General features: G+C 53.4%; 2 protein-coding genes across 2 annotated transcripts in view; one reads left to right on the top strand and one right to left on the bottom strand.

Moving 5' to 3' along the window:
- The window catches only part of LOC104621311 (testis-expressed sequence 2 protein-like), a gene marked incomplete at its 5' end in the record, with an annotated part of 3,399 nt that extends 1,326 nt beyond the window's left edge, over nt 1-2,073 (top strand). Inside the window, 6 exons of the mRNA XM_010287763.1 lie at nt 13-112; nt 276-408; nt 524-655; nt 909-1,121; nt 1,326-1,446; nt 1,963-2,073. Of these exons, the coding sequence (XP_010286065.1) occupies nt 13-112; nt 276-408; nt 524-655; nt 909-1,121; nt 1,326-1,446; nt 1,963-2,073 (810 nt within the window). The remainder of the gene's footprint in view (nt 1-12; nt 113-275; nt 409-523; nt 656-908; nt 1,122-1,325; nt 1,447-1,962) is intronic.
- A 1,027-nt stretch (nt 2,074-3,100) lies between these two features.
- RPL3L (ribosomal protein L3-like) lies at nt 3,101-11,445 on the bottom strand. The gene is made up of 10 exons (XM_010287762.1): nt 11,426-11,445; nt 10,378-10,570; nt 9,568-9,736; nt 8,575-8,710; nt 7,173-7,359; nt 6,461-6,621; nt 6,081-6,182; nt 5,357-5,452; nt 4,740-4,859; nt 3,101-3,220 (listed from the first exon to the last, which is right to left on the bottom strand). Exons 1-10 carry the CDS (start codon nt 11,426-11,428, stop codon nt 3,164-3,166), a joined length of 1,224 nt encoding a protein of 407 aa, XP_010286064.1. The 5' UTR covers nt 11,429-11,445; the 3' UTR covers nt 3,101-3,163.
- Between the last annotated feature and the right edge of the window lie 507 nt (nt 11,446-11,952).

The raw sequence follows: 11,952 nt of genomic DNA, 5'->3' as shown, positions 1-11,952 counted from the left end.
TCCCTACATCAGCTTCCGTATTTCATGAATGAGCTGATGCTGACGGAGCTGGACATGGGCACATCCATCCCCTCAGTCCTCAGTGCCTCCAACCCCACCATCAATGACCAAGGTAAGAGCCCCGCAGAGCAGCAGGGACCCCAGGGCTGGCTCCACTGCAGCTGTTATCAAGGTGCCAGCCTGGTCCCCAAAGCAGGGAGGTCTCAGCAGGCACACAAGCAGCCCTCAACCCCTGTGGTGCTGACAGGAGCTTGCCCTGTCCTTCTCCCTGGCAGGTCTCTGGGTGGACATGGAAGTCACCTACAGCGGCTCGTTGCAGATGACGCTCGAAACAAAGATGAACCTTTGCAAGCTGGGGAAGGAGAGCACTGCAGAGGAGAGCGACCCGGCAGAGGCAGGCAGAGAGGGGTAAGGAGACTGTGCCTGACCGGGTTTCATCCTTCTCCTCCTCCTGCCTGAGCCAAGCGGGAGGGTGCTGGCCCCAGGGCACCCCGGTGATGCTCCTCGGGGCTCACAGGGCCAGGCCACGTCTGATCCTGCTGGCAGACAGCGATGCAGAGTCGTCCAGCGCTGGCTCCTCCGACGAAGACGACATCACCGCTGCAGAGCCCACAGGAGCCCTGGGGGAGCGGGTCCCGCCGCCTGGCGCCGAGGGGTAAGGGGCTGTTCTGGGTCTGTGCCATGGGGTGTATGGGGAGATGCTGGGGGAGGCGCAGTGCTACGCCAGCACAGGGGCTTGGGGCCGGTTTCCCCGGGAAGGCGCATACAGGCACCCTGGCACATCATGGCCCCGTTCATCGGGGACTCCTGTCCCTGCAGGGTGCTGTGGCTTTCGGCTGGGGGATGCCGAAGCCCAGCGCAACTCCAGGTCTCACCCTGCTGCTGAGCTGTGGCTCCCCTCGCTTTAGCCATGTCAGCGGCAACAGCACGAGCCGGAAGATCCTGCGCTTGGTGGATAAGATCGCCAAGTCCAAGTACTTCCAGAAGGCCACTGAAAATGAGTTCATCAAAAAGAAGATCGAGGAGGTTTCCAACACACCGCTGCTGCTGACGGTGGAGGTGCAGGAGCTGGCAGGCACCTTGGCTGTGAACATCCCACCACCTCCAACGGACCGTGTCTGGTACCAGCTCTCCTTCCTCCCATGCAGGGACACACACGCATCCTCCTTGCAGCTCCCCTTGTTCCCTGCGGCTCAGCCAAGGAGCCAGCTCTGGGGCTTCAGGTTCATCTGGGGCACCGGCAAGCCAGGGCTGTTCTCCAGATTCTCTCTGGTGTCATGTGCTCAGGACGTGATGCTTTCTGCCTCTTTCCTTTCCCCTTGCAGGTACAGCTTCCGAGTCCCACCCCAGCTGGAGCTGAAGGTGCACCCGAAGCTGGGCGAGCGGGAGGTGACATTCCTTCATGTCACTGAGTGGATCGAGAAGAAGCTGCAGCACGAATTTCAGGTGCCTGGTCTGTTAAAGAGCTCAACAAACCCTGCTGAAGCATGGGCATTGCTGAGACCAGGGATAATCAGGCCTCAGCTTGGGCCAGGGTTATCTCTACAAAAAGACAGCATCTGATCTGGTCTGTCCAGCTTCCCACTGGTTTGTTTTCAGCCTCTCACCTTTGAGACCTCTGGTCAAAGAGCAAAAATGTCCCCACAGACATTCAGGTACCCGAATTCCCCCCAAAGAGCTGTGCATTTGAATGGTTTCAAAGTGCTGGTCCCTGCCCTCTGCCATGACCACCCTTGAAGCCATACAGGTGGGCAGGGCAAAGAAAAACTGCTCCTGCTTGTCCCCACCCTGAGATATCCAGAGCTGCTCATCCTCTAGGGCCAGGCACAGTCAGCTGCTGCTGAGGGGATGCGAGCCCGGGACCTTCTGTTCACAGCCCCAGTCTCTTCCAGGCAGATGTGTCACCAGTCAGGTAGCGGTATTCAAAACCACTTACTTGTTATTCTGGATTCCTCTTCTCAGAAAATTTTGGTGATGCCAAACATGGACGATCTTATCATTCCCATCATGCGCTCTGGCCTGGATCCTCAGCCACCCAGGGACCTACCAGCCAAGGGAGAGAAGAGGCTGTGAAGCGCAGCCCCACGAGCAGGGAAGAGACACTACCCAGAGCTCAGGGACCTCGCTGGGACATGGAGCCAGCCAGAGCCTGGCCACTGGCTGCATCCAGGGCTATGCCATGGGGTCTGAGCTTCTCAGTTCATCTCATCTTGGCAATTTTGTAGATGAGCCTCCTCCTTAAATACTGCAAGCACATGTTCAGAGCAGAACCAGACCCAGGGCAAGGGGTTTGCTGGAGATCCAAGAACTTCATACACCTCCTACGAGGTTCCCAGGACTCCGGGTCAAGGGGGCAGCTCTGGACCAGCGGAGGAGGGCTGGGCTTTCCACTGTCTGGTTCCCAAAAAGGGTGCAGGACGCCCAGACTGCTTCTGCACTGAAAGAGTTGTGATCACCGCTGATCCAAGACATCACAGCACCAAGACCCATCACACCCTCCCCGCAGGCAGCTGGACTGCAAGGAACACATGGGTGGGAAATGAGTCCAAAATCTGAATAAATCCATCACTGCCCATCACAGTCTTACCTAGCAGCCATCTTATTGTACACCAGTTCCCACATCTGCTGCAGATGCTGGCCAGGATTGTGGGGCTTTGTGCAGAGAGAAGTCCACAGGCCATACTTTCAGCTCAGCAAAGGGAGTGCCTGGGTGTGCGTGTGAGAGGTGGCGAGGGGAGACATGGTCAGTGAGACTGGGCAGGGGCAGGTAATGGGGGGGCCCTGTGCTCCCAGCTGAAACTGGGGCAGAAGTGCTGATACCTGCTCTGCTCTCCTCTGGGAGAGAGGAAAGGGAGTCTTCACCATGGCTTGGGTGAATGCAGGCAGTGGGGAAAAATTCACTGAGCAAGGGAATGGGAGGATCCAGAGTCCAGAGCAGACACTAGGCTGTCTCAGTTAGTCCCTGTCCATATGGGCCAGTCTCAAGTGCTACTTGATCCATCCCCACCTGCTGAGGAGCCTCAAGGACACGCTGCTGCCCACAGGCAGCACAAAGCACAGGCAAGACACCTCTCCAGAAGGAAGACAGGCAGCAGGCATGGCTTGAAGCCTTTTTATTGAAGGTGCCCAGTTTTACTGAAGGTAGCCTTGCAAATCTCAGTCCTCACAGCTCTTCCTGCACTCCTGGCTTCCCTTTCACCAAGTGTTTCTTCTGAGGGCCCTGGAAGAGAGCAGAGAGGAGAGCTCTCCGTGTTAGTGGCAGACAAACTTGGCCTACAAGGCTGCATGTGAGCTGCATGGAGCAGAAATGCAGCTCTGGTCCCTTTCTGCTGTGCAAGGCTGCTCCCCATCTCTGCTCTCCAGCTGGGAGCCCTGTGCTGCCATGCACCAGCCACTCCCGGGGCTGCGCTAGCCCGGCAGGAATTGGCTGCAGAACGTCATTAGCTTTGCACAAAGGGTTTGTTTCTCTGGACAGCACAAAAGCAGCCAGAGAGCAGCAATGAGTGACCTGCTCCAAGCCAGGCGGGCTGGCCTGCAGTCAGGGGACGTGGAGGGGAACAGTAACTGTGCTGATGAATGCTACCAGGAGCCCACCACGGTGGAGTGGCTGCCGAGCTGCTGTACGAGCCCCGGAGGAGGTGAGACCTCCCACAGCCAAAGGCACAGATTCTCATCAGCCAACTCAACAGAGCCTGAGGGGTTTCCACCAGCTAAGAAATGGGGTTGTCCCAGACCAAATAATCCCATGGGAGCAGATTGCGAGAGTTACTTATGTGCCTCTACTTCTATCCAAATGTAAAGTTTTACCACAGTATACAGGGGGGAAATTCTCCCCCCACAGTAGAAAATGGCAAAGAAAACATCTGCAACCAGGTAAAACCACCTCCTGTCACTAAGATCCACGTCACAGCTACTCAGCACTTGCAGCAACAGCAAGAGCTGAACACAGAACAAGCTCCTAACACTGAGATAAAGGAAAATAGCTTAACCTCTAAAGAGCCTGCAAAAGCACTGCATAGTCAATCCCCCTTCCCGGAGCTAAGGAGGCTTACCCAGTTTCACATGGGATTTCTAGCTGACAGGCCAGATCCAGACACGGTTTGTGTCTGCATGGTATAGGCAGTTGTTTCTTTCATTTCTGCTAGCTGAAGGCTTGTCTTACTTAACGCTTCCTCAATTTCACATTCAGACTTATGCACCAGCCCGGTGTAAGTTGCAAAACTATTCAAGAAACTCTGCTTGTTTTGGATTTATTTGAATGTTTTTTGCCCCCCCGATTTAAGAAAAATATACTGCTTGGCCTTCTTGAAAGCTTCCTGACAAAAGAATCGCAAATTTGTGTCTGAATTTGACCCAACCTTTTCCTCCTAAGAACGTTAAAGTTATAAATCATTCCAAACAAATCAAAGAAGTACACAATTACGGGTGAAAGGGACCATATGTACAAGGCAGTGCCTGCCAAGTTAACTGCTTAAGACATCCCGTGGTGAATGGAAACTGGTTGTCCATATGGTATATTATTTGCTAGTTGGGTTGTCTTGGATCACTCACACAACCATCGTGTTCTTCCTTAGCATTGTATCTCCTGTGTGAATTGAATTCATGCCTTTTATGCAAGACAGTCCTGATCACTCATTTGGCTGTTGTTATATCGAGAAGCAGATTGGAGTCAATCAGTTGCTTTAGCCCCAGCTGCGAGCACGGCCCGGGAGCTGGAGCCGGCACAGAGCACAACTCACCATGAAAGCACGCTTCTCCTGAGCTGTCTGGAAGCAGCCGTGGCCAAACTTGGAGGTGGTATCAATGAATTTGAGTTCAATGGCTTCCTGAGCCCGGCGGCTTGTATGCACCAGAAGGGACTGGAAAAGAGGAGTCACAATGCATCAGGCTTATCTCTACAGAAAATCTGGACATCTGCTCTCATGGAAGCAGGGTTAAAATATCCTAGGTGCATCCATTAGACAGTATCTCCACAAAAATCTGCCTTCTCAGAGAAACACCCTGCTGCTCAGGTGGCAGGTGATGCCTTGGATTGCAGAGCAGCTCTGAAATGAGCCCGCTCTTCGCTTAGCATTTCGTTTCCTCACAATCTGTTTATGGCCAAGGTTTCCCATCACAGCCGCACAAGCTTGCAGCTACTGTCTCCAGAGAGAGAACGTCCATCTGCACACTGCCACAACCACAAATGGTCTTGCTGAGCACCTTACTGATGTGCCACATGCCCTCTGCAACACAGAGTCAGGGACCCAACCAGTCTCCCTGCCCAACATTTTGGAGGCAGTGGCATTCTCTACATGGTGAATCTGTTTGTGGAGAGCTACACCCCCTCCCTCCCCAGCACCAGCTGCACTCTCACCTTACGGAGGGTGAGCACACGCTTCCTCGTGCCCACGACGCAGCCCTTCAGCATGAGGAAGTCGTTGTTGACCTCCCCATAGTGAGGAAAGCCACCCTGTGGGGAGAGACAGAGAGAGGGTTGGCAGGCAGGAGAGCTGGATGGGAGCAGACAGGTCCACAAGTCCCTTCTAAGGGAGAAGGTAGTGACTGACAGTCCTTCCAGCTAAATACACTCTGCACCTTTCAGGCTGCCTGCTCAGGACCACCTGAACATGTCAGCCACACTGACTGCATGATCCCAGCTAAGGAGAACCTCCTAAATGCTGGGAAACCAGCAACCCTGCTTCCTTCCCTGGCGAATGTGGCTGAACAGAGCGCAGAGCTGGCTAGACTCCCAAGTTAACAGTTTCTAATAAGCAAAGTGAATTTTTAAACCAAGTAACAAACATTTATGTTACATATCAGATTTCTAACATCACTTACTTCTTTTTCTTTTTAATCAAAGTTGTCAGTTTCTGCCCAGATTATCAGCTGAAAATGAAATGTTGGGGTATACCAATGGACCTAATAAAACAGCTCACTGAGATGGTTTTCCATGTTCAAAACATGAGGAAAGGAATCACTACATTTCTTTCAATGCATTTCCTTCAAATTATTTCCTATGCAGCTGTGTCCAGCCGAGGAATTACTTCCCCAGCTCGGATTCCTACCAGTCACAGCCCTATTACTCCCTCAGCCCTTACCAGGGGCGTAATGGTCTTCTCCGTGACATCGTAGTGTGTCGAGGCGTTGTTCTTCACCACTTTGCCATCTTCCACGTGGATCCCATGGCCAATGCGGTAAATCTAGGAGCGGAAACTGAGATGGTGACTTTCCCACCCCCTCAGTGAGGGCTATCACAGGGACAACACAGTTTTCACCAAGATGTGCTCCCTGTGATGTGCCCCCTGAGCAGGGAATAAGCAGCAGGAAAGACACGGAGAACAACAGCCTGCAGATCTCTACAGAAACATCTGGGAAGCTGCGGGGAGCAGAGGCCACAGTGCAAAGGATGGTGACAGCGTGGGAGGAGGGAAGGCAGGAAGGCGCAGTGGTGCCCTGAGGGAGCCCATGTGGGCCATACCTTCTTGTTGAGCTCCGTGCGGTGGTGGTAGCCCTTCTGGCCAGCCCGAGCAATGGAATAGCCGACCCGGGCTGGGTGCCAGGCTCCGATGCAGGCAACTTTGCGCAAGCCCTTGTGTGTCTTCCTGGGGAGCTTCTTGGTGTGCCAACGGCTTGTCACCCCTGGAAGTGTGACCGGACAGGGTGGTGAGAACACCGGGGAGATTCAGGGCTGGTGTCTGAGTGCTGGGGAGGGGAGAGTCTCATCATTCTTCTGCAGTTCTTGGAAGACACCATGTTGGAAGGAGACCAAAAGCTGTCACCACTGTGAGAGGCCAGAGCACAGAACTGTTCTCACTTCCCATGGATCTGATCAGACTGTGATATGTTCCTGCTGGGCAAATCCATGCACATGCATGAAACACCCACACCTCTGCACACGTGGGGTTTGTCAGAAGTGCAGTGGCTTTATGTACAGTGCCTCTGAGCCTCCTGGGAGGGCTCTGGGCACAGTAGAAAACATGGTGTTTATGGAGATTAAGGAAACCAAGCTCTGCTACAATGGAACTGCATGTCATGGTTGAGGTCCAGATGCTCTTTGCTACTCCCTGTGCACAGTAAGTTGCTGGGTTCTCAGCATGGCTAATACTCCTCTCCCCCAACACTACCTTATGGTCAGTGTCATCTGAGAAGGACAGAACCAAACCCCTGGCAAGGGTCTCCTTGCTCTGTACCTTTCATCCCATGCCCCTTGGTCACACCAATGACATCAATCATCTCATTCTGGCTGAAGACGCTGTGCACAGAGACCTGCTTCTCCAGCCTCTCACGGACCCAGTCAACCTTGTCAGCGACTGTCCCACCATTCAGCTGGATCTCCATCACGTGGGCCTTCTTCTGCCGCAGCGGCAGCAGCTTCATCTGCATTAGACAGTACATTAGGGCAAAATGTTGTCCCTCACCTCCCAGGCATGAACATGAGAGCAGGGCTGCATCACCAACCACCTGTGAGGGGCACAGAGGATGAGCAGGGCCAGCTCTTCACCACCCCTCTCTATCACAGTGTCAACTCCTTTCATAACAGCCAGCGACCTGGGTGAGCGTGCCTACATATCTCTTGGACCCAACTCTTTGTCCCTGAGCCCAACCACCCCATCTCCCAGTGCTCCCATTCCAGGCAGGAGCTGATGCACATCCTCTCTCCAGGGAGCACAGGAGCAGGACAACTTCGTCCTACCCCAAGAGTTAAGCACAGTAGTAATAGCCATGGTAAAAGCCCCAGAAGAGCCCATCACCAGAGCACCATCCGAGGCCAAACACTGCGGCCAGCCAGGATGCAGCTCTGTTCTCTGAGCCAGAGTCGGTGCCTCTCCTTTGGTCATGTTCCACCTCTGTGTCCAGACTGAGCAGTTATTTCTAGTTCCCAGCAGGAGGTGCCTCCACTCTCTCCCAGTCCCAGCTCTCTGTGCAAAACCCCTGCCAAATCACCACAGTGGGACTTTTAGGGTCTGTGCCAGCCCCAAGTGAAGCCCTGAGCCAGCTTAGCTATGCCTCAGACTCTAAAGAAGCCGTTAACTCCAAGGACCAGCATGAAAATGGGCCGTTTACTATGCCCCCAGCCTAAAAACCAGCCGTTAACTCCAAGGACCAGCATGAAAATGGGCCCTGTGTATCCAGCAATCAGCATCTGGCAAAACTGTGCCTGCCCATGAGTTATTTTTGCCCAAACATTTGACACTAGTTGCTAATTTGAGATGATCATGGGGCCTAAGGTCCCTTGCTGACACTGGGCCCCTCATCTGCTAAGGCTCTGCACAGTCTGCTCTCTGCCCCAGTGTGTGTGGGCTCCCCGGCGTGCCACAGCCACAGCCCTCTCCGGCAATCCCCCGGCAGGGAGCTCTGCTGAGCCCGGCTCAAAGGGACAGGGTTGGTGTCAGGAGGTAGCTGGAAAGGTCAGCCAGCACCTCCCATCGCCTGTGCGCCCTGTCCTACACCCTCTGACCGGCGTCTGCTGGCCCAGCCTCCAGTGACCCCACCAAGACACCCCTGTGATGCCAGTTCCCAGGCCCCATCACGCTCCCAAGATGAGGAAGACCCTGAGCCCCCCTCTCCCACCCCCCAGGATAAGGCTCTGACCTGCGTGTGCACAATGACACGAATGACCTTGCAGTACTTTTTCATCGCCGCAAAATCCTTCTCCAGCTGCCTTTTGCCATCCTCATCCTGCCATTTTTTGCAGTACTTGGTGAATGCCTTCTTCTTGCTCTTGTGCCTACAACAAAAGTGTTCAACATCCAGCAGAGCTGAATGGTGAAGTGCTTCTGCACTTCGCTGTGCCCTGAGACAGTGCAGCGTGGGGGGACAGATCACCTTGCCAGGCACCTCCCCAGAGGCACAAGGTACCTGTAGGTACCCAAACCTCGCCTGGCTGCCACGGCCATGACACGGGGCTTTGAGGTGGGAAGAGGAAAGTGGATAATGAGCTGTGAAAAAGGACTGGTGATTCAAACCTTTCTGCATGAGGAATCCAGTTGTCTCCCACTGACTGGCTCAGTGCCATCAAAATACAAGCACAAAATCAGAGCTAAGTGGAGAAAGGAGAAAACAGCCTCCGGCAGGGATCAGAGGCATGTGGTGGGTGGATCTTAACGGCACTTTTGCAGAAGACACGATTCCTACAGTTATGAAATTCCTGTTTCCATTTTCCTCTCTGCTGGTGTGGGATTTGGGGTGTTGCTGTTTACAAGGGGTCACATTTTGCATCAATTTTTCCCTTGACAAAGCTGTGTTTACTCCCTTCAGTTGGTGGCTCAGCTCAAGTATTCCAGTTTAATGGAGGGTAGATGGGCCTGAGCTACACAAATGAAAACAAACCTGCAGCACGCACTGCCATATGATATTGTGGAGAGAGCTAACTTAGTTCAACTATTAGAATAAATTTACATATGCATATGCTGATTCCCAGCATCAAGCTGTTTGCAGTATCTCTGTGCATGACTAGATAAATAGCAGTTTCACTCCACCCCAGAGCCAGCTGCTGGCAGCTGAGCTGTTTGCAACGGCTGGGCATCATGGAGAGCCTGCGGGGAAAACCTGCGAGGGACCCTCCCCAGCTGTGGAAGCACATACCAGTTCTTGTAGAAGCGCCGTCTGCACTCATCGCTGATGTGCTCAGCAAAAACAGTCTTGAAATTCCTCAAGCCCTTCGGTGTTTCTATGTACCCCACGACTCCCACCACCACCATCGGGGGGGTCTCAATGATGGTCACGGCCTCCACCTCCTCCCTTTTGGAGATCTCTGCAAGATAGCAAAGGGACGTGGTACTCAGCATCGTCTAGGATCATATCATTCCCTGGAGCCATTTGTGCCCATGCCGTTACAGCGAGCAAGCAACGTGCTGGGGGCAAGGTCGCACTCTGGTCTCACAGCCAGCTTCAGCCCTTCCAATCTCCCATGGCCACAAGCACTAAACCACCCAGGGTTTGATGACCAGACACTGAACAGGTTAGACCCTGTGGCCCAGCACAATTCAACCCATCTTGCCCAAGCTGAGGAAGCCGTACACTGGATGGCTCTTGCCCTGAAGTTTGGCTCCAATCCTGTGGGCATCCCGGAGGGTAACATTATGAACTTCCCCAGCAAGACACTCCAAGCCCAGGGTTTGTCAGACAGTTACCCTGCAGAGTTCTTCTGCCAGCAGGATCCAAAAAACATCAGTCACCATACTGGTGTGGGGACTTCCCAGGAACCCCCAGACTCAGCTCATGCTGGCTGTGAGGTGGCTTTTGGCCATCCAAGATCTGGACAGCATTATGGGAGATAGCCTGGAAGCTATGTACTCCACCACCCATTCCCAGGAGCAGCCTTTCCCACCAACAAGTCTGCTCCCTCGTTTCTCTCCTGGATGTGGCTCCCCACTTCCGTCAGCCAAGCCTTACTGAGCCCAGGCCTGTGCACCTCCCGCACAGTGTGTGTCATGCCAGCTTTGTAGCCCAGGAAAGCCGTGAGGTGGACTGGTTTGCTGGGATCATCCTTAGGCCATGTCTTCACCTTCCCTCGGTGGCGACGGCTTCTCTTGTGGGGGAGGAAGCCCAGGTGGCCATGTCTGGGAGCAGAGAACTTGCGGTGGGACTGCAGAGAAAAACAACAAAAAAGGTCAGCTTTGCTTTCAGGTCCCAGAAAATGCCAGGACCCAAAGCACAACAGGAAATCTTCCCTTTAACATCAGTGAATGCTGGAGGGACTCTGGGCTCTTCCTCAATTCCAACATGAGAAAAAAGAACTCCTAACGGGAAGGGATTTTGTTCAAGCTTCTATCACGAGCATGGAAGAAGCTTCTAGGCAAATAATGCTGGCTAAGTAAAAAATTTGAACATGATCTCCCTCCTTCTGCTTGAGGACTTTTAAGGAGAAATATGTTCTTTCATAGATCTGCCCTACTGTGATGTTAATTACAACGACTTATTTTGTATTCTGCAGCACCAAAAGAGCCTGCTCAGAATTCATGGGCTTTGTGTCGTCAAGACAAATGACATCAAACAAGCACAGCTAACAATCAGAAGAAACGGGAAAGGATACCCAAAGGAATCAGTAATAAGAACATGAGCAGGTCAAATATGCACCTTGAAAACCAAATTAGCAGAGCTAAATATATAAACCCCCATCGCAAGGTCATGCTGAGCCAGGCAGAGAAAAGCAACAGCACTGTAGAGACATGGACAAGTTCTCACACAATTGGCTTCAAGGCAGGGGAGCTGGGGGTCAGCCCAAGCAACGAAGGGTTAGTTCTACATCCACTGCAACTCCCTCCTTGCTAAGATCAGTCCCGGCATCTGGCTGCGCTTGCCACCAAGCTTATCTTCCAGTCCAAGCAGAGCTCTGTTGAGTTCGACCCCATTTCAGCTGCATTAACATCGCCGGTAACCCAGCCCTGCTCGCTGTCCCTCTGCACACAATCGAAAGGTAGCAGTGCCGAGCTTTACAAACCATGGGACGTCTTCAGCCCAGGTCAGCCGCAGAAAGAGGCTGTCAGTAAGTGTCTCCCCTGTCTAATACTTAAGATGGTTATCGGTCTGAAGACACAAATTTAGCTACTAGCTTCACCCGCTGCTATATTCATGTCGTACTCGGCCAAGCTGGCAGGTTGGACATAACAGTTGCGGTGTGATAAAGGTCAATTCCCAGTGTCTCAGTTTACACTTCTCCCTCCCAAACAACTTGAACGTGAACGGCAGCAATTAGGATGTTCCCGGTGTTCCTAGCGAGGCACCGGCCCAGAGCTGCGAACGCCTGCGCTCGGCATGCCGAGCTTGGTGCAGCTGGCTGCTCTGGGTAGAGACAGGCTAAAAAACCTTCCATCAGCCCAGGCAAGAAAGGCTTTGTGATTCTGACTGGGAGAGAGAACGAGCCCATAGATCTGGTTATGAAGGGGAACTCTGCTGCTCCTCCACGCCGGGGCCTCAGGCCGCTCGGGCCCGGCCCCGGGGGGGCGACCCGGACTACACCTCCCAGCA

Source organism: Phaethon lepturus, unplaced genomic scaffold, assembly GCF_000687285.1.
Source record: "Phaethon lepturus isolate BGI_N335 unplaced genomic scaffold, ASM68728v1 scaffold23555, whole genome shotgun sequence".
Taxonomy (NCBI): domain Eukaryota; kingdom Metazoa; phylum Chordata; class Aves; order Phaethontiformes; family Phaethontidae; genus Phaethon; species Phaethon lepturus.
Note: the sequence above shows the minus strand (reverse complement) of the source record. Positions and strands in the feature narration are given on the sequence as shown.